The sequence below is a fragment of the Solanum lycopersicum genome, chromosome 10 (genome assembly GCF_036512215.1).
Source record: "Solanum lycopersicum chromosome 10, SLM_r2.1".
Taxonomy (NCBI): Eukaryota; Viridiplantae; Streptophyta; class Magnoliopsida; order Solanales; family Solanaceae; genus Solanum; species Solanum lycopersicum.
Window position 1 is genome coordinate 60,114,740 of NC_090809.1, and position 22,014 is coordinate 60,136,753.

At 30.1% G+C, this 22,014-nt stretch overlaps 2 protein-coding genes and 1 long non-coding RNA gene across 6 annotated transcripts; 2 read left to right on the top strand and 1 right to left on the bottom strand.

The window, feature by feature from the left end:
* Window positions 1–729: 729 nt before the first annotated feature.
* On the top strand, window positions 730–5,574 carry LOC101246578 (probable U3 small nucleolar RNA-associated protein 11). Of its 2 annotated transcripts, none has more exons than XM_019216117.2 (8): window positions 730–1,435; window positions 1,523–1,613; window positions 2,584–2,675; window positions 2,767–2,860; window positions 2,980–3,059; window positions 4,010–4,093; window positions 4,910–5,046; window positions 5,126–5,574. In XM_019216117.2, exons 1-8 carry the CDS (start codon window positions 1,380–1,382, stop codon window positions 5,152–5,154), a joined length of 663 nt encoding a protein of 220 aa, XP_019071662.1. In that variant the 5' UTR covers window positions 730–1,379; the 3' UTR covers window positions 5,155–5,574. The 2 variants fall into 2 exon arrangements, with proteins under 2 accessions (XP_019071662.1, XP_004249236.1); XM_004249188.4 differs by having other exon boundaries at window positions 4,947–5,046.
* LOC101243839 (L-2-hydroxyglutarate dehydrogenase, mitochondrial) lies at window positions 5,558–8,959 on the bottom strand. 2 transcript variants are annotated; one of them, XM_004249178.5, is made up of 5 exons: window positions 8,563–8,959; window positions 7,072–7,353; window positions 6,469–6,902; window positions 6,086–6,245; window positions 5,558–5,881 (listed from the first exon to the last, which is right to left on the bottom strand). In XM_004249178.5, the coding sequence occupies exons 1-5, from the start codon at window positions 8,848–8,850 to the stop codon at window positions 5,768–5,770; spliced, it is 1,278 nt and encodes a 425-aa protein (XP_004249226.1). In that variant the 5' UTR covers window positions 8,851–8,959; the 3' UTR covers window positions 5,558–5,767. The 2 variants fall into 2 exon arrangements, with proteins under 2 accessions (XP_004249226.1, XP_025883503.1); XM_026027718.2 differs by having other exon boundaries at window positions 8,628–8,819.
* An 814-nt stretch (window positions 8,960–9,773) lies between these two features.
* LOC109121336 (uncharacterized) lies at window positions 9,774–10,637 on the top strand. 2 transcript variants are annotated; one of them, XR_002028735.2, is made up of 3 exons: window positions 9,774–9,861; window positions 9,999–10,205; window positions 10,356–10,637. It is a non-coding gene; the product is annotated as an uncharacterized lncRNA (long non-coding RNA). The 2 variants fall into 2 exon arrangements; XR_002028734.2 differs by lacking the exon at window positions 9,774–9,861 and having other exon boundaries at window positions 9,868–10,205.
* The last annotated feature ends 11,377 nt before the right edge of the window (window positions 10,638–22,014 follow it).

Genomic DNA, 22,014 nt, shown 5'->3' on the forward strand with positions numbered 1-22,014 from the left:
ATATAATTTAGGTATATCGCCCCAACCTATTCCACACGTAGGTAGGTTAGAGCGAAATTAAAGTGGGAGTAAGATGTTTTATCTGAATATTCATTAAAAAATTGATTCTTTGATATTATGAAGTAAAACTTTAATGATCTTTTGGTTCAAGAGAGAATTCACAAAATTTAATTTTCTATTTTCGTCGAAAAAATAATTGAATTTTTCAAATAAAAGGCTCAAATGATAAAAATAAAAAAATGTCGTTCGTTTCAATATGAAAATATAAAATGATATATATAACTATAAATAATTGATTTTTCCAAATATGTGACTAGTAGAACACGGGTTCAAACTATTGAAGTTTTGCAATATATAATTTTATAAAATACTAATTAAATATGATATACTTTTTAGAAAGGATAAATTTAATGTATTTGTTATAATGTTCGACAAAGAGGTATATTTATCACAAGACAAACATTTTAGTCAAGCCAATGTAGATATAAATCTTAAGAACCCCGTAAGTGCATCTACATAAATAGATTTTATCTCTTATTTCTGTTAGATCGTAGATTCTGATACAAGATTGAAATACACAAAATTTCAAGTTTCAATCTTCCATGAAACTTCTTGGTAAGTACTTGATATATCAATATATGCATTATTGGACAAAAGAAGACATAAAAGATGTGACCCTCTAGGACTTTTCTTCTAACTTATCACTTCAAACTAAATAGAGAATGAATCGACGAGGATAGCGATAGAACAAGTAGTATTTTGTTATTATTAATTAGAATTCTCAAATTTAAGTTTCTCTTAATGTAAAATTGTTTTAGTTAGAAAATCTTTTATTTTATATTATAAGAATTTTCGTCACGAGTTCATAGCCCATCGCCCAAAAGCTTATATGGCTCATTTTTAATGAAAATTTGTGGATCAAAGCACCCATCTAATGTTACTAGACATAACTTATAAGTATTAGAAACGTTAGTCTTCATGACATAAGTTTTGTAGTAATTAAGTTATGTCTTTTACGACATAACTTATGAGTATTGAAACTGAAGCTTTATCTCTATCAATATTATGTATGAACTAAATTATTCTTTTTTACAATATTTTTTATGGCCAGTGGATTCTAAATGAATTTTTATCTCTATCGACATAAACTCCATAGGATTTAAGCGATAAAGTTTGAGTTTACGAAAATATAAACTCGTGCGGAATGGACAAAGATTAAAGCCCATCTCCATCTTAATAGCGGGTCAAATAAAAAGCCCAAATCCTAAAACCCCAGCAATTGTGCAGCCAAACCCTTCTTCTTCCTCCTCCTCGTCCTGTAGATTTGCTTTTTGCTGTATTTTCGTTGTTGTTGCTTCAGTGAATTAATCAATTCTAAAATGTCGTCGTTCAAGAATGCAATTCCTAGACGAGCTCATAAGGAGCGAGCTCAGCCGTAAGTGATTCTGTAATTGATTTCACATATTATACTGATTTTTTTGAGTTGATTTGGTTTTAATAATTGTTACAAATATTTTATCAGACAAGCAAGGAAAAAATTCGGGTTGCTTGAGAAACACAAAGATTATGTGGTACGGGCGACATCATTCCACAAAAAGGAGCAGACTTTGCAGGTAGAGTTTTTGTTTTTTTTGTTTTGTTCTACAAGGAATTGAATGGTTTTGAGGTTACAAGGGAAATATGTTAGCTGACATGATCCTAGATACGAAGGTTTAGGTATGAAATTAGTGGCATTTGAAGTATTCTATAGCTTGATACCTTCATATATAGGAAGGTTTGGAGGTGGAGGATTAGGGTAGAACTGTAGAAGGTTAGTAGGCAGTCATGCGCCGGAGTACTTTTATGAGGAAGAGGCACAGAGCTAGTCTCATCTCTCTCTTTTTTTAGTATTCTTAACTAGTATCCGCAGAGTATCCTATTCTTCATTATTATTATTTTGGATGTTATATGTCATTGTTGTTATCTTGTCTAGCCTGGTTCTAGTACCCTTCTTTTGAGCGAGTGTCCTATCGTAATAAGCCTATATACTGGGTTAATTTTGCATACATCCTACCTCCCCAGGCCATGCAAGCGAGATTATGCTGGGAATGTTGTTGCTAAAGCTTGATGTATGGCTGAGACATGAATAAGTTTAGGGTTGTGCAATATTTGCAGCAAGGCCCAACTCCTTGTCCACTAGAAAATAGAATGAAGGATTAGAAGAAGGAAAAGAAAGTCAGCCCACAATTACAGTTCATTTGTATTAAAAAATCAAAACTCTTGAGCCCCCTCGATTAGCTCAATTGGCAAAGGTTGAGGAACTTGTCCTTTGGTCACATGTTCAAAGATTAATTTGAGTATTTAAGTGGAGTAGGGTTGAGGGGTGGGTCAATCATCCCCAGTTTCAAAGGCTGTAGTTGGCTGATTTTTCGTTCTTGAAAAAAGATCAAAACCCTTGATTGTGTTCTGTTAGTAGTCCTTTTGAAGGAATTCCTACATAGTCTTATGGTTTTTTATGTGGTGGGACCTTTATCTTTGCCCCTGAATGATCATTTACATTTAGATGATTGGATATGAGAGTGATATATGTTATTTGCCTTACAGAAACTCAAGGAAAAAGCAGCATTTCGAAATCCAGATGAGTTCTACTTCAAGATGGTTAAAACAAAAACTGTTGATGGAGTGCATAAATTGGAGTAAGATACAAATATACTATCTTTTGGTTTAGCTGATTTGTTCATCAGTCATGATTGACCCGACTTGTGGGGCACTGTTCCTTGTTTCCAGGAGCCAAGCAAATAAATACACTCCAGAGGAACTCATGTTAATGAAGACTCAGGATATAGGCTATATTTTACAGAAAGTTCAGAGTGAGAAAAAGGTTTACTGTTGCTTATTTGGTTCACATTGTAATTACTTTCCTTTTTTTCTCTTTGTTGACCCCTAGAATTGAGAAGTTTCTTCTGCTTCCTGCTTGTCAATAACTGTCATTGTATGCAGAAAATTGAGAAGTTAACTGCCATGCTGCACTCCCTTGATAATAAGCCATCAAATAAACGTGTCTACTATGCTGAGGACAGGTTAGAAATACTTCTTGAATTCCTTATCATTCAGCATACAGGGTTGAAATAACTTACATTCTTGTGTTAGTGTGTGTATACACTTAAAAGTACAGTCTCGTAGGGGAACATCTGTTTGAATTTATTGTACCGGACAATTCTCATTCATTATTCAGCTATCTTCACGAGTTGAAATATCATTAAACTTCAGAAAATGATTCACTATTACCATACAACTAAAGACTCATTTGGAGCTATCTACTTGATGGTCATTCATTGGCCCGATAAATTGCATCCAATATTTCGCTTTCTTCATGAACTGAAACCTCATCACTTGATCTCGGTTGAATTTTACCATATGACTGAATCAGAAGGACAAACGATTCTGTATGGTAGCATTATCTCCAAGCGATGCCCAAACTTTGTTCACAAATTATCTCCAAATATTACCCAACTCTAGTTTCATTTCTCCTGATAAAATAGCCAAGCAGGCAGCTTCCGGATTAAATTTTGTGTCACTCATGACTGAATCTTTGGAAAAAAGAATTAAAAAAGAAATAAGAAAATACTGACTCATTGGAACTGTGCAAGTATCTCAGTGCTAGCTTGTCTTTCAGTATCTTTTCCTAATTTCCTGTTTTTAGCTTTGCTGGTTTAGGCCTCAAACAATCAGGCAACACCATTTCCTTTTATTATTCTTTTGGTTCTCTCTCCGCTATAGCCCACATAGTTGAGAAGACGATGACATGGTTCAATATAAAAATTCCTAAGAGCTTTATTTAAATCTTATAATCATTTTGGACAGCAAGCAAATGAGACATTGCATAATTTGTATCATTTCTTTAACCCCCACCCCCACCCCCACCCCCACCCAAATATCACTTCAAATTTTCTGTTTCTGTTAAAATATCTTTCTCTGTGTTGCAGTGCCATATACAAATTCCTTACTATCTGTTTTTGTTTATTTTCAGGGAGGAAGCAGAAGAGTTAGCGTCTAAGGCTTCAGAACGTGGTAATCTGGCTGCTTCTGAGAACTTGCCTAGCAGTATTAGAAGGTAATCACAGCCTTTTGTTTTTAAAATCTATCAAGCATTTTCCTCATGAGATATCTCACATTATCATTATTAAGATGATTTTGTCACTGGATCTTAGTTCCTTATAATAGATAAACTAATCATCTAGTCTGTGATTAGAGATGTATGGTTCCATGGGTCTTCCGCCAAGTGGTAAGAGTGTGACATCTTCAGTGGATACGGGTAAAGGGGCAAGGCCCATATCCACAGAGTATCAGAACATTCACAAACTGACACTCGTGATTCTCAGTTATCAAAAGAATAAAAAATGAAAAAGAAGAATACATCAATTGCGTTCGAACTTACATATAGTTAATCCATATGGCTGATAAATATTTCAAATGGTTAGTCCTTTTATACCAAAAACTGGTCTTCCACTTTTTATCGAATCATGTTCGCGATATCTTGTTTTTCTGTTAAACATTGGATGGATGCATTTATTTCTAAGAGCTGAGGGTCGTTTCTTCCTTATTCAATCCTTTCCTTCACCTCAACCCCAACCAAGCATAAATGCAATTAAAAGAAACAATATCCACTGTGGATATGCCTGAAATGAACCTTAATCCATCCAAACTTCAGTTCACTTGATGTTTTAAGTGTTCTCGTATTGAAGCTTCTGCAAATCGTTCTTGAAAATCTGCTATTACAAATGCCTTAAAACACTCTGCGCAGAAGTGTGAGAACCAATTTGGTTATGGGAATTGCATTAATCCTTTATTTCTTTTTGCCGAGTGGTGGCCGATTTTTTTGCACTTTCATATATGCGTATACTAATTTTCCTTTGGTTTCAAACCGAAGCTTGTCAACTTTTTCATCATTGGAATCTCCTGCGCAGAAAGACAGCTACATCTTACAGAGAGTTGGAAGCAAGAAAGAGCAGAGTCAGAGATTTAGAGAAAGTATACATGGATATGGCAATGCAGAAAGAATTACAGGTATATTTAGGGTTCTATCTTTTCTGTATTCAAGGTTCGTAAATGGTGGTCTTAGAATAATTCCTTTTATGTTAACCAGAAATCAGGAAGGAAACGCAAACTTCGTGAAGAAGAGCTTGTCAACCCAACAACCAAACCTGTCTTCAAGTGGAGGCAAGAACGTAAGCGATGAGAATTTCTATGTTATAATACAAGCACGGTTAAGTTTTTTTGGATGGTCATATCAAGAGGTCAGGTGAAAGTTGGTAGCGCAGCTGCCTAGTTGGCTTCATCACATATTGAAGCTCTACTATATTTCGAGTTGCTTTTGTTGGGGTGAAATCTTAGAATGGAACTCGTGCATCATACCCTCTGAGGAACCAGAAGTGGATGGCTGTTTTTATGATGAACCATATTGTTGAATATGTTAAAAATTTCTATAGAATGTTAAAGATTATTTGCAATTCCAGCTGATGCTTCAGAGGCTCTGGATGTGTTTTGTACTGACGATCAATTCTTAGAATGGAAAACATTTAAACAGTGAAACAATGACTATTTAAGTTTCTTGTTTTGGGTACAAACAGAATTCAGTTTCCCACAACTCTCTTGTTACTGCTCAAAGTCAGCAGTCACTCGCAACTCCTTGTTAGATGGCGAACTTTCAATGATCCATAGAGTTCTCCAACTTAACAGCTGACTGAAACTACTGCAAGATAATACATAAAAGTATCACTTCAGCGTATCATTTCAGTAGTTTAGCAGCAACATCTTCTGCAATAGCCATACTGGAAGTTAGGCCTGGTGATTCAATCCCAAACAGGTTTACCAAACCAGATATACCATGAATGTCTTCTCCCTGCAAAACATTTGTTTTAGAGACCGTCAGATTTAGCAGATGGAAAGGAAAGGTAACCTAATATGTCTCTGCTTCAGGTGATTCCGACCATACTTGTCTGATAACTTAAGCTGTAAGACCGCATCAGAGTACTTTCGACTAACTTAATGTGATCGATCTACTACTGAACTTAAGGTTAAAAACTCAGAATAAGTTCGATATTACCTGAACTACAAAATCGGTAGGAACCTCTCTTGGACCAGAAAGCTTTGGTCTGATGCCTGCATAACCTGGTTCCAAAGATCCATCCTTTAGACTGGGGTAGTATTTTCTTATTGCTGGGTAGAATTGATTGGCACGGTCTTCATGTACAGAGTAATCAAACCTAAAATATCATAACCAAATTATATCGGAGATTAGATTGCTCCTGTTAGTTTCGTAGTGCAAAAAGAGTAGCCATTTCTAGCGTTAAGAAATTTTTTGACTGTTCTGCAATTCTATTTTCCATCTAGAGTGTGTAAAGAATGTAGCAGGCTGAAGTACTCAAAAGGAGAACATGCTTTCCAACCTTCAATATGCAAAAATTTACATTATCAATGAGAACTTACATGTTGAGGAAGCTTGGAATATCATCAATTCCTTTAATCCATTCGACATCAGGACCAAACTTGACTTGGTCATTCAAATCCAAGGTAACATGCACTCCAAGGCCGCCAACCTCAGGTATAGGATAAATCAAATGCTTGAAAGGGGATTTAGTGTTTGAAAGTGTGAAGTAGCAACCACGGGCATAATGAGAAGCAGGTAAAATACCGTCAGGTAGACCTTTCATTCGTTTTGTAATGGCTGGAGCGCTTAAGCCTGCAGAATTCACTACAAGCTTTGGAATAAGAATTAGTTCAGAGTCCAATTCTGAGCTCCCATTCCAGTTTGCAACGGCATTGCTCCCAGAAACATGAATTTGAATTTGATTTCCTTCAATATGACCACCAATAACAGCAGTATTGTAAGAGAAAGTCGTCCCATGACTTTCAGCTTCGCCCTAAACCCATGGTATGGTCATCAATGATTCTAAAAAGGTAAACGAAATCAAGATCTTCTAAGTAAAGAGAATTTCTTTCCCCGAAGTTCTAAAGAATGAGCTCTTTGGTGATAAGCAAGCAGTCAATATGACATAATATATTTGGAGATTGAATGATGAGGAGCATTACCACCAATGATAGCATCAAGGAATGACTATCCACTATTCCCGAGGAAGGCGACCATAAAGCTTTAACACACTGCAATTCGGGCTCCAGTCTAGTAGCTTCATACCCCTCCATCATTCTCAAACCCTCAACCCCATTTTGAATTCCTTGAGTCATGAGATTGCTCAACCTTGGAACCTCTGATAATCCAGTAGCAACTATTAGCTTGCCTATCTGTTTGTGTGGAATTTCATGGTCTTTGCAATACTTGTAGAGCAATTCTTTCCCTCTAACACAGAAAGATGCCTGCGATAAAATTTGAAAATTAAGCTCATGGGTGGCATGTGGGAGCTCCTTGCAGTAGAACTACTCGTGATCGTTTTTGAAACCTTCACAACTATTACATTCCACATCCCAATAATGACACTTACTCCTATATAATTTCTAGAAAAGAGATCCATACGTGTAAATAAGAGTTTGCATTGAAGTTAGAAAAGATAAGAATAGCTATCGCTAATTTGCATAGTAGCATATGCAGCTGATATGCATAGTATTGTAAATCACGGTTTTTAAAATTGAATCCAGGGTGAACTCAGAGTTTAACACTGAAATTGTAGTCACGATAATCGGCTACTAGATTGTGCTTGAACTCAACCTGAAATTCAAACATTAGGTAAATGTACTCTAATCAAGCTAAGATAACTAGTTTCTCCATGCTGCATTCAATTGTATTCCTAGTTGTAGATGTAAAGAAGAAGAGCATAATCAATCAGTTAGACACTCAACTTTCAAGACACCACTATTTTCTATCTTCCAAATAGCAGGGAATATTCATTTGATTTATTATCTGTATCAAATTCAAACTTCCCATTCATGCTTATACTCGGTAACTTTAGAAGCAAGATCACATACACAGACAAGAAACCCGAGCAATTAGCAGAACAAGATCGAAACTATCAGTTCATGCTTAATTGAAAATGTTCTGACTGCTAAAACAAGATTAATGGAGGTATCTAGATGATCATTGTGTAAGTTGGAATGTTTAACTTGCGCAATGGAGACGAGCTGAGGTTACTGAACTCTTCAACTCATCCTCACTACGTCTCATGGACACCCGATACTAACGTGACACATTATTATGAAAGTGTCTTTATATGATCATTTTGTAAGTTGAAATCTTTACTGTCACAATGATGACAAGCTAAGGTAACAAAACACTTCAACTCATCCTCCCTCTCTCCCGGGAACACCCGATGCTAACATGACATATAACTTCCGGAGGTATCTAGATGAGTTCTAGAGTTCAACTAACACAATGGAAATATGTTGAGCAGATCTCAAATTTAAGTGTATGTTAACAACTTCCAGTAACACTTAAATCATAAATCTTTATCAGCTAAAAAGGGAAAACTCAACCAATAAGCTACCCCAAGATTCGATTTTTAACTAAATCCTTAAATGGGTATGCCCTAAAAAACACAGTAGAACTTATTAAAAATGAAAACAAGAAAGAACCTTGAGAGAATTAGTAGGGTAATAGATGCCAGCATGAATAACTTCACTATTACGAGAACTTGTACCAGTTCCAAAAATTGGGGCAGAATCCACAACCAAAACTTGTCTACCATGATTTACACTAAGCTCTTTAGCTACTGCAATGCCCACTATACCTGCCCCAATCACCAAACAATCAACTTTCTCCCTTGGAATTGATGATGATGAAAATGGGTTTTTTCTCGGATTACTGACATTCTTGAATTTTTTCAATATTGTTTTTGTGATTGAGTTTCTGGGTTTCATCATCTCCGAAAAAAATGGACCTGGAATCGATCTGCAACCATAAATATAGGCAGCTTCGTGCACTAAAGCTGACGATGCTCGAGTTCAGAGGAGCCTCCAATTATAAGTATCTAAGTATTATATATTTTCATAATTTGAATTCACGATATTAAATATACCATAACGATTTTAATTACGGATAAACTACGCACAAAATATATAACAATTTTAATTATGGATAAACTACACACAAAATATAGGATGAACTTTTAATTATAAACACTTTTTATCGACCATATTATTCGAATTGACGAAACAATAGTGTCATTCAACAACTTGAATTAGGGAGAAAAATTATTGTGGCCAAGAATTTTAGATTAAGTTAAATAAAATTGAGTATATGTACTCTCGTCTATACATTCAATCGATCAAAAAATACAAAAGTAAAATTGAGATAAAATAGAATAGAATTGTGATTTTAATATAAACGCAATTATTAAGATATCTACACTCACTATTTTACAAAATCAAAGTAAGAGATCTAATTATTTATGTATAGAAAAAAAGATTTATATTAAGGAGCAGTTTATATTCTTGTCTGACAAATCAAATTAATGCTCCATAGTTATAATATAGTTAATTACGCTTCATGATTATAATCTTATTTACTATGGAGCCTTAAAGTTGTTTTCTAAAGAAACAATAATTTCTCTTATATTTTTTTATATCATGAATATTTTTTCCATATCTAAGTATATAAATTTATGATATCATAATCAAAGACATAGTTATATTATATACACATCTTTACTTATCTTATTATCTATTTTTCTCTACCTTTTAAAAATATTACAGAAATTTCTTATTTTTTTCAATTGTTGAAATTTTCTGATACAAAAATTCAATAGTCAAACTCACGTTTTCTATTTCCTTTTTTCTCTCCCTAAATTCACTCCATATTGTTAGCAGTTAAAATTTTCAAATTAATTTGATTTTCAAAAGAATTTTCTCTCTAATCAATCAATTTCAAAATAGGTAGGAATTGTCTTCTTAATTGTTGTTTTTTCTCTTCATAAATTCTCAGTTGATGAAATGTGTACACATGAAGACAACCAACCACAAAAGATATGAGGTTTAATATGTATTTTTTTTTTGTGGATTAAATTGCATAGGTAATTTCCTTGATGAAGAATGTTGCTGGTAAATCAATGTACCGCAAGATTAAATTTTTCGGTAAAAAGTCAATATTGAACCTCAAACAAGTACCTTTTAGTTTGATTCGCAACCAACTTCACCAATACAAGTGGATTTTGCCATAATGACCAAAACATTGATTTTATGTGCTGTTGAGGTTGAAGATCAGATCCATGATTATAAAGGTATGTATCTGATATATTATCAATAATAGTGTTTATAGTTCATTATATATTATAAAAATTATATATCTCATACATATTTTTCTTGAATATAATTATATGTATCATTAACATATTTGTTAACAACAATTTGCTCTAAAACTATAAATACAGATTGATGATACTATCAAGAATCAGAAATGGTGAATGTTTCAGAAGTCTAACCGAAAGATGAGAATATTCATGATACTACCAAAAATCAATAAGAAATAGAAAATTTTTCAGAACTCCAACCTATGTATGAAAATATTCATGTTACTACGGAAGCAAGTCCACATAAGAATGTATTAATATAATCAGAAAATTTAGTATTATGATACATTATCAGATGTCTGATACATCAAAATTTGTTTGTGTATGATGCATTATCAATTTAATGTATCCTGATTTATACTACATGTTGCTTCATTATGATGATGAACCAGATTAAGTCCCTCAAGATCTTAATGAAGCAACAACGAATAAAGACACATAAATAATAATATATCATGCACTAATTTATTAGGCATAATACGTATATTCGAATTTATACTAAATATATCTCATATTCATATTTTTTTATATGGTACATAACTATGTCGATATATACGGACATGATTAATAAATACTAGTTTATACTACATGTATCGATCTCAAGGCAAACAACTTATGAGCAACAATTAACTATTTAATGTATCCCGTAATAACACAATATTTATCCGTTGAAACGAGATACATAAATAGTAATGTATCAAGCACTAACTTTTTAGATATGATACGTAAATTCGAATTTATACTAAATGTATCAATTACATAACAACTATCACATAATAATGTCTATCTAACATCTAATGAGTAGGGTTGTTCATGGTTATGGTTAACAACCAGACCAAACCGCAATTCGAACCAAATTGATTTCAAAAAAATTGATATCTGATTTAGTTTGTTTAGGTTTGATTTTAAATTTTGAAAATCGCTACTATTTGTTTTGGTTTTACTAAAAATAACCGCAAAAATAAGCAAATCGAACCTTTAGATATATAAATTAATCTTACTTATACATTCACTTGAGTTTATTTTACATACTATTTTTCGCAACCTTATTGTATTAGATACATTTTCAACTACATCATGATACATTATATAAAAATGTATCTGAACTACATTGATTAAACCATCTTCACAAACACCTTCTGGTACATTATTATCAAATAGCTAATGATATATTGTTTTTTTTTTAAAAAAAAAGAAGGTATATAAAACATAATGTGTTACAAAGAATTGAATACAAGGTTGAAAATCTTAACATTTCAATTTATTATATCAAAATTTCACCAGCGATTAGTAAATTGTAATGTCTTATCGAAGTAAAAGTTGGAAAGCAAAAACTAAAAATCGATAATTTCAAAATAATATATCTGAAACATAATAGTAGTTCAAAAAAACGAGTTTGTCAATCTTCTTTCTAAAAGAAAGTACAATTTCATCAATTATGACCTTCAACGCCCACAACAATTTGTGTTTGTGCTTATCTTTTCATCTAGATTTTTTTCCTTCTTTTTCTTGGTCGTCTAGGCATCTCTTTGTACCTTGGTGGTAAGATAATTTCTTTCAAAACAAACACTGGTATTAATCAATTGTTCTTATCCAACATTGGGTGGTAAGATAATGCAGTTGGTTTGTAGTAATCAGAGCAGTATGGATGTATCTTTGTAATATTTTGCTCTTCACAACAATAATTGTATGTGTAAAAGGGATCACGTCATACTGAAATCTCCTATAGTTACATATTTTTCTCTACAGGCAAACGATGTATTGTCGTCCACCTATATACATTGAATAAATAAATTTAGAAGATGGAACAACTTGTGCATATTTAAAAGTGAGAGATACATCATATATCAATTAACTCAATTTAAGATACACAAAAGCCTAATGATAATTAACTTCAAATACACGATAGTTTATATATTGATACATATAAAGAAATTCATATACTGATAAATAAAAATTTACATGTATCTGATACTTTATAGTAATGACACACGAACTCACATTTATAGAAATTCATTGCATATACAACTAAAATTAAATCAAGTTTCATCAGCAATGTATCATGATTTATATGTATATATACAAATTCAAAAATTAAAAAAGAAATTCACATGTATCTGATATTTTTTATTAATAGTACAGTAACTCACAGATCTTCAAATCTACAACGTCTACTTCAAAGTTTTAATGTATCGATTTCTATCAGTAATGTATCAAGACATATCAATCATATACAAATTCATGAATGAAAAACAATGATTAAAGCACATGAATATGTGTTTCATACCTTTTGTTATCAGATTTTTAACTCGAAAATTGAAGTTATGACAAATAATAACTATTTTTGCCCAAGCTAAGTCTAAAACAACATCTTTCGATTGCTTTCACATTTGAGATTTGCCATTACACAATGGTAAGCAACCACCAGTATAAAATAAAGATACCAAGAAAATTGGCAAAGAAACTCAACCTGATCGTTCATAGTGAGATTCGTGTAGAATTTAAAGAACTCAAAAATTACGATCTTCGATTTTTTCTTCCTTCGAGAGTGTTAGTCATCAAAATATTCATTATGTAGCTTATCAAATTTTTAACAAAAAATTTGAATACTACTCGAAAGTTTCTTTGTTGAAATATGAACAAAGATGAATATGGATTTTGAATTTTAAATTGATTTGTTATTTTAGGATATATGTTTCTCTGATGAATACAATAAAAAGTAACTGAATAGCATAAATTATGAGATTTTAATTTGATTTACTATTTTGTGTTCCTTTTAAGTGCAACAACCATATATATAATATATAATGTATTCGGACAACCAATTATGTATCCAGATTGCTAATATTTAAGGGATTTTTGTAAAATAGAAAAGAATAGGGATAGGATGTAATATAAATTTTACACCATGAAATTTATATAAGTTATACTATTTTTATTCCATGCGATATTAATGAAAGGGACAATTAATAGATAAAGTCCATTATATAATTAATTGGTGCTGATAATATCTAAATTGGTGGTTTTTACTTATTTTTAAAATAGATTTCATTTTTATTTCTAATCTTTTTATTTATTAAGAAGAAATAATAATTCTTTTTATGTTTTACTCTTAGCATTAAATATATATTCTTCAAGACATTATCTAATAGATAAAAATTTATTAAAATTTATATCAATAATTATTTTTTTAATATATATGAAAAATAAAAATAAATAGAGAGAGAATTAACTTCAAATATTTGACTTAATATACAACCAAAGGAATGCCAACAGAATCATAAATAGGGATGATTGAAACACCTTTCTTTGTTTGACCACTCTTATTTTATATTTAATGTAAAAATTAATATTTGACTATTTTATCATACTGATTTGAATAAATCAAAATTGTTCACGGAATTTAATTTTAAAGAGAATATATCACAAAAAGCAAATTGATCATGTATTATATTTTATATTAGAAGTAAATATTTCATATGTTCAATTGTTCAATTGAAATAAATTATAAGTCAAGTGTCTAAATGAATTCCTTTGATAAGTTTAAGGGGTCATAGAGATATTAATCCAAGAAAATTGATAAATAATCATGTTCCTTATATTTTTTGTATACTGAAAATTTAAATTTATTATAAAAATTTAAGTTTATATGAATCTAGGACGACGAGACCTCTATAAATATAGAAGACACATTTCATTTCAAACACACTTTGAACATCAATTCACTCAGGTTGGTCTCATTAGTGCTTAATTAACTTCACATTCACTCATCTACCTCTCTCTCTCTCTACATATATATATATATCTATATATATATATATATATATATATATATATATATATATATCCAGATCTATCTATAATTATTTTCTTAGAGTAACAATTTGTAGAGAAATTTTATTGCGATAACTATTTTTTTTTATCCAGTGATTAATAGGCTATAAAAATGGCAGCACCAGCTAACAGAAATCAAATCCTCGAGATTTGCACAGAACTGGTGAATGTGAGGCATCATTTGAGTGAAATTGATCGTCAAATGCAAGTTGTGAGGCTAGGAGGCACAATTGAAGAGTTGTTTTATCTGATAAGTACATATTCTACTTATCTGCAGAGAGAATTTGAGCTTGAATATGAACTTAGGACCGACTATAACTTCATTTATTCTAGATATTATTGATTAACTTTTGTTTTTTCGTCCCTATATATAAGAGGTTATATGAACTGTTATAATGGTTGATTGTTGGGAGAAAAACATAAAAAAGATAACATATATAAAGAAATTTTATTTTTCTATAGATTGAAAATTTTATATCTAAATGATATTTTTGTATTAAAGTATACACATATTTTTCGTTTCATTTATTTATTGTCTTCAAAAGGTAAGATATAAGGTGTCTTCCTTCCACCCCAAACACAAAATCACTTAACTATCATTTTTAGCATGAGTATATCAATTAACACGCAAAAATCACACAATCTGAAAATACTAATAATCTCATGATTAACTTATTTTGATAAATAAAAATTCAATTAAAAGTTGATAACTAAAACTCATATGAAAAATTAATATTAAAGAACAAAATAAATGTATGGAGCCACACTTCCACAGAAGAAATTGTAGAAAATTAGGGAGACAACAAAGTTTCAACCTGATTTTTCTAGAGGTTCACTTGTTCTTTTAATATATTATCTTTTTCATATTAGTTTTAAGTTAGACTAAAGCTTTAAAATTAATTTTTTATTTATTATATTTTAAAAAATTGACCTTCATAAAGTTAGTATTTTCAGGTTGTTTGATTATTGTGTTAGTATACTTCAAAAGTGTAGTGATTTTCATGATAGAAATGGTAGATAAGTGATTCTTTCGAAGTAAAAAAATATTTACATTACCTATCATAAAATTTTCTCCATTCTCAAATTTCATTCATAAAATTATATTAAACATATTATTATTGTTATTGTTTTTATCTCTTTTTTTTCTTACTTTATGTTATTGTTGAACAGAATATCTAACAACTAATATACGAGCATTAATTTTAATAACATTACATAGTCAAGGGGTTTGTTAATGTAATGTGTTGTAATTAAGACATGTAATAAAACTCTTTGCAATTATAATTACAATGGTCAATATTATTAATTACAAATGTACCTATAATACGCATGTACATAAAATCGTTATTATCTACAATAAGTGTTTTAAAAAATTTAAAATAAATTCTTTTTATTTTTCAAAAAGTTGACTACAAAAATTATAAGTAAAGGCGTTTTTTCCGAAGAGTGTTGGTGGTGAAAGTTAGAATTTATATTATAGGTATTTAAATATAAAAAAGTAAATATATGAAAAAGTCAAATCGAGTTGAATATCTAATATATATAAGTGACAAATTTTTTATTTATTTATTTTACTCTATATTAAATTAAAACCAAACAAATAACTCATATGAAATTAGGACAACAAATTTTGTTCTTCACTTAGTTTGATTATTTCTTTTGCCTATTGTATTTCTTCAAATATAATACACTCAAATTTCTATATAATAGCAATTTTTGTTGAATTCTTATTTTTTGGTTGTTACAGAAAATGTGAAAATTCTATTTAGAAAAAAAAAATTGGTCATTTTCATGAATTCAATGATATCATAAAATGGATTGACTGTAAAAATTATTTTATTTTTTTCTCCTCATATATTACGTGTGTTTATATACATCAACACTTTCTATGACAATGTCATTTGTCCGAATATTCTTTTGATCACTATAGAAAAAGTTATTCCAAATATTGTTATTATAGAGAGTTCGGACTCTAATAGCTAAAGATTTTCTTCATTTTTTCGATTGTGATAATTTAGTTGTAGAAATGACATAGTATGTTGATAATTATAGTGATCTAAACGCTTGATTTGTACGGAGTTGAAGGATTAGAGACACCATTTGAGAAAAAATGATGCCAAAGTCTTTCATGCTTTTAAAGTAATATAAATATAGATTAGTCAAAATTAAATTTGTGCATGATTTTCTAAAATTAATTTTAAAGAAAGAGCATATCACTAGAGAAAAATCAGTCAAGTTAACATGTTTTTATATTAAAAATAATTTGTTATAAAGTATAAATATGAACGACTATTAATTTTCTTCATGATGTATAGTTAATTCTTCACTATTTCATACACCATTATTGATATAACTCTCGCATCCTCTAATCTTCTTGATGATCTTATTGTTAATGCTATATTATTACAACTTTTTGTATGCCTTTATGAACACTATAAACACAGACATAAAAATTCATATTCGATAAACTTAATAAATGAAATACCCCTTAAAAAAATGAGAAAATGTCCAAGCATTTTCTTCTTGACTCTCTTTGTTTGCTTTGTTTATGTTTCTTATTTACTTTTGTACTAACTATTTTTTGGTTGATTTTACAACATAATTATGCTAAAAGAATTGTTACAAAAAGATTAAAAGGAAGGTAAACTTGATATCACAAACCTTGACCAATTTGGAACTTGATTCGACACATGTCTGACAAATTTAAGATCTGACTCAAAATTCCACACAACATAGTCTTATTTTGGAATCTAACGCTTGATCTGAGACTTTTTCCGACATAAGACCTGAACTTGACCCATAATTCAACCCCGAACCATGACCCAATCCTCAGCCCCAACGTGAGATTCAATCCCAACTTAGAGACTCGACAAAATAACGGGAAACTGTTGAGTCTCGGGTTAGTTCTTTTAGTCATTTTTAGGAACATAGATTGGGTACTTCATTGGGTTGGGCCCCAACCATTGAGACATGGATATGGACCTAGGGTTATAGTGTTTGCCTAGTTTAACTCTAAATAATTTTGGGATACATATTCTCCTTACTTACCAAACATTAAAAATAAGTAATCTCGAAAAATATTATTCTTCATACCTAACACATTCTTAAGTCTTCTTCATATAATTTATCTTCGCTATCTCGTTCCTTCTTCTTCTATAAGCAAAAAAGGATAAATATTCAAGTGTCTTCCATATCTTAAATATCCAACTCCATATAATTTGTCTTCACAATCTTGTTCCTTCTGCTTCTATATAAGCAAAAAAAGATAAATCATTAAGTTTATTCCATATCATCAATTTTTAAGTTTTTTTATGGGAAACTTTTTAATTCTATAAGCAAAAAAGGATAAATAATTAAGTAATTTTCATGTCTTACATGTCCAACTTCATATAATATGTCTTCACAATCTTGTTCCTTTTACTTCAACAAGTAAAAAAGGATAAACAATTAAGTTACTTTCATATCTCAAATTTCTTTTAAAAAAAATTATGGAAAACTTCTTAATTCTGTAAGCAAAAAAAAAGGATAAATAATTAAGTATCTTCCATATTTAAACTTTTCATGTCTTTTATGGAATTTTTTTAAAAAAATCATATGAAATTATGATCACAATCCTCTATAAATACCCAAGTTCATAACATTTCATTTTGATTACATTTCACATAGAGTAGCATCACCCCCACTGAGGTAATAAAATTAATTACTTCTTTTTTCCTTATTATATTTATTCACATTAATGTTTCTATATAGGTCAGTAAAATCTCTCTATATTTGCATTGTTTGTCTACTCTTTTTTTAGGGGCTATTATAGAAAACATAAAAAATCTACTCCAATTTTGTTTTGATTGTTATTGTAAATTGTTATTATAAAAATAAAAATTATAAAATATATCTAATTATATTATAAGATTCAATTCTCCAATTTTTGAACACCTTGTAAAATCACCAACTAGACTAATTTACCTCAAACATACTGTCATATTTGATTTATAAGAATAATATCTCAAAATAGATAATCATTTAATGTCGTAGATAAAATCACATACACGAGCTACTATAAATAATGTTTGTATGTGGAAAGTGTCTGAAGTAAGTGAAGTTATCCCATATAACAAAAATATTTTATAATATTTGAATTAATTTTCGATATATAAAGGTAGTAACTATAGTTATTTTCAACTATTATCACAATTGGTTGTCCTAACTAATTGTTGTTTAGAGAGGTGTGATCGTAAAAAATAATCTTTTTCTTATTTTTTTTTATCCAGTAATTAATTCGTGAAAATGACGTTGTCAAATGATGACGGAGACAGAAGGCGGGAGATTTGCAGGGCGTTGGAGATTTTGAGACATCGTTTGAGAGACATCGATGCTATAATACAAGATGCTAGATTACGCGGCAAGAATGGAGTGGTGGATTTACTGATAGCAAGACGTAATACGTATTTGAGGAGAGAAACTGAGCTAGAAAATGAATTGGAGACTAATTATAACACCTTTTATCGTAGATACCTTTGATTATTTATTTTCTCCCATGTTGGAAGATTATAAGAATCGTTATGTAGTTTGGTTGATTGTTGTTTTTGGAGGAAAAAAAATTAAGATATATGTAGGAGAATATTTTTAATATAATATGATATTAATTGCTTTAGCTGAGTTCGTACGATAATTCTTAAAGAAGCCTTAAATTATTGAAAATATTTGTTACATCTTATAATATGTATGTTTTGTTATTTACTTTTACCAATACAGAATTAATATGCTAGTACCTAACCATCTCACTTTCGAACTATAGACTTATGTAGAGATTAATAAATTGAATATTTAAGATTACCAAAGCACATACTACAGACTTCTTTTTGTTTATGCATCTCCAAAACTATTGGTAAAGATAATAAACCTATCTATTGAAAGGCACTAAGATGGCCCCAGGTGGATAATATTTCCTTTCTTTTAATGTAAATGATAAGTTACATCTTTTAACTCTCGGTAATTGATCTTATAAACATTGCTAAGTTGTTAGTATATGTAAAATTAAATAGGAAAGTTACTTTCTCATTAATGGTTCACATTTATCTCAAGTGTTCGTTTCTTAACTTCGTAAGAAAATATTCAGAAGACTTGAAGTTACTTATGTATTATGACAAAATTTTTATTAAAGTAAAAGTTATATTTCATTATATTGATTATACGTTAGTTTCTTACATTCTTTTGATGAATGAAATGTAAATGATATTGGATCAAATACCAAAGATATTGTTGAGAAAAAGATGGCTTTTCCCGGATGAAATGAAAATTGGTTTCATGTAACAAGAGAAAGATTTCTCATTCCTTAGCCGGAAAGATATGTGGATGAAACGTAAATGATTTTTCTATTTAAGGAGATTCATTGGGAGCCAAACACAGAGAAGAAAAAAAATAAGTCCTATCTTTCATTTACTATCTCCCTCGACAATTTCTTTTATTGGTTTGAATAATCTTTCTTCCTATTGTGGATTTCTGGGCAATTACTTTTATGCAATTCCAAATTTTTAGCCACGAGTGCACGTGTTTGAGAGTAACTGTGGAACCTTGGGAAGCGACTGGCTACAACGGTTTGCACCGGAGTCGAGCCGAAATCGCTTTCAAGGCAGTGGCTTGCCACAACTCAGTGTTTGTAATAAGTTATTTATTATTTTACAATTCCAATCTAATATCAATATTGTAGTATTTTTTCTAACACCCCACACCGTCATCTCCACAATCTTCAAATTCACCTTGTCAAATCGTTATTCTTGATATCAATTATTGGGCTAAAAGAATATAAAAATACTCTTAACAAGACAAAATATTTTTATTTATTTTGGGTCGAGCTACCTACGCAATTTCTCAAAAAAAGTTTCGTACTAGCAATTGGTTCAACTCGATTTTATGTATTATCAATTTGATTTATCATTTTTCAGTTTTTAAATGTTATAAATCAATAAGATATTCTTTATTGATTTTTGTTAATCAATGGTTTTATTTTGGTTTACCCAATAAAAAAATGCCTAAAATAAATATGACTTCTCACGATACAGTGAAAAAAATAAATCAATTGTAAATGTTTTAATATAGTGAAACATGACATATAATGAGAAATTGCATCAATAAGAGTAGATGTAGTATGAAGACTACAATTAAATCCAAAACATAATATGACATTTTTTATGTGAAATAAAAGTATTGTGAAGTGTGAAATGTGAAGATTGTAGCGTAGTGTACTATAGTGATAGTTATGTTAAATTATCAATATTTAATTTTGATGAAGGTAAAGTAATATATTGCTATCGTCTTAATGATTTATGTTTACTCAATAACTAAATACTAAAAATCGATACCGAACGATAACCCAATTTTTTAAAATAAAATCATTAAAAATTCGTTAGCTCAATAATCTGATAGAAATAACCCAATAACACGCTTTAGATTTGATTTATTTATTTATTTTTGCACACTCCTACCTTATATGTAACTCTTCTTTCTTTCGTTTTAACTACAAAAATAAAACTTTTAACTTATTGCATGCCTAATACTTACGTTAAATAAATATATACCTAGATCTATAATATTTATAAAGTAAAATACCTTCCATCTCAATTTATGCATCAATTTTCGCTTTTCGACATTCAAACTATATGATCTTTGATCAACAATTTTTTTTTTAAAAATCATCAGATTGATTAGAAAATTGAACGTTTAATGCAACTTACTTTACTTTTTCAATTATTTTTTTAATATTTAAATTTTAATATGAAAAAAATTAAGTTGATCTAAAATTAACATTTGAGAAAGGATAAGTGGTACATAAATTTTTTGAAACAAGCAAATTTAAGAACATACATAGAATGGAAATGAAAATTAAATAAAGACAACAACTTGTTTTCTTCTTCAAATTAACATCAAAGACAACCATTTGACAGGGGTTGCCGCTCTTCCAATTGAGCTAATAACCCGTCGTGTAAGCCTCATCATATCTTAACAAGGAATGATGCAATAGCACTAATAGCCACATCATTCCCCATTGACACCACCTGCATAGTAACAATAATATCATTGTAAAAATCTAGACATAGGGTATGAAGGATTTTTTTATCCGATTTTCTTTTATGAGCTCGACCCAAAATCCAACCCTGAATCATAATTCAATCCTCATACCCGACATAAGATTGATCCTAACTTAGAGACTCGACCATATAACGGGCAAGTGTTGGATCTCAAGGTTAGGGTTGGTTCTTTTAAGTCATTGTTAGGGACAACAGTTGGGTCCTTCATTGGGTTGGGCCTCAACCATTGAGACATGGAATCTGAAATAGGGTTATACTATTTGCATAGTTACGTTTATACTTAAATAACTTTGGAATAATATTTTCTCCTTACTTATCAAACACCAAAAAATAAGTAATCCAAAATATTTTGATTCATATCTAACACACTCTTAAATCTTCTTCATATAATTTGTTCTCACTATTTTGTTTCTTCGACTTCTATAATCGAAAAAGATAAATAATTAAGTACCTTTCATATCTTAAATATATAATTTGTCTTCAAAATCTCATTCCTTCTACTTCTATAAGCAAAAACAAGGATAAATAATTCAGTTCCTTCCATATCTAAAATTTTCATTTTTTATGGAAAACTTTTTAATTCTATAAGCAAAAAAGTATACATAATTAAGTTCCTTCCAAATCTTAAAACTTTCCATGTTTTTTATGGAAAATTATTTATTGAATCATATGAAATTAATTAATTATGATCACAATCTTCTGCAAATGCCCAAAGACTTAACATTTTAATTTCATCACATTCTACATAGAGTGGCATCACCTCATTCAAGATCTCAACATTTTGTTTTCATCACATTTTATATAGATTAGCATTACCTCCG

Bases quoted from the DNA above. Each gene is read 5' to 3' on its own strand.
- LOC101243839 (XM_004249178.5), bottom strand. From the start codon at position 8,850: ATGATGAAACCCAGAAACTCAATCACAAAAACAATATTGAAAAAATTC. The intron at 6,903-7,071 runs GTAATGCTCCTC...CCATGGGTTTAG, and splicing joins CCTTGATGCTATCATTGGTG to GGCGAAGCTGAAAGTCATGG. The intron at 6,246-6,468 runs GTAAGTTCTCAT...ATGATATTTTAG, and splicing joins ATTCCAAGCTTCCTCAACAT to GTTTGATTACTCTGTACATG.
- LOC101246578 (XM_004249188.4), top strand. From the start codon at position 1,380: ATGTCGTCGTTCAAGAATGCAATTCCTAGACGAGCTCATAAGGAGCGA. The intron at 1,436-1,522 runs GTAAGTGATTCT...ATATTTTATCAG, and splicing joins CATAAGGAGCGAGCTCAGCC to ACAAGCAAGGAAAAAATTCG. The intron at 2,861-2,979 runs GTTTACTGTTGC...CATTGTATGCAG, and splicing joins AAGTTCAGAGTGAGAAAAAG to AAAATTGAGAAGTTAACTGC.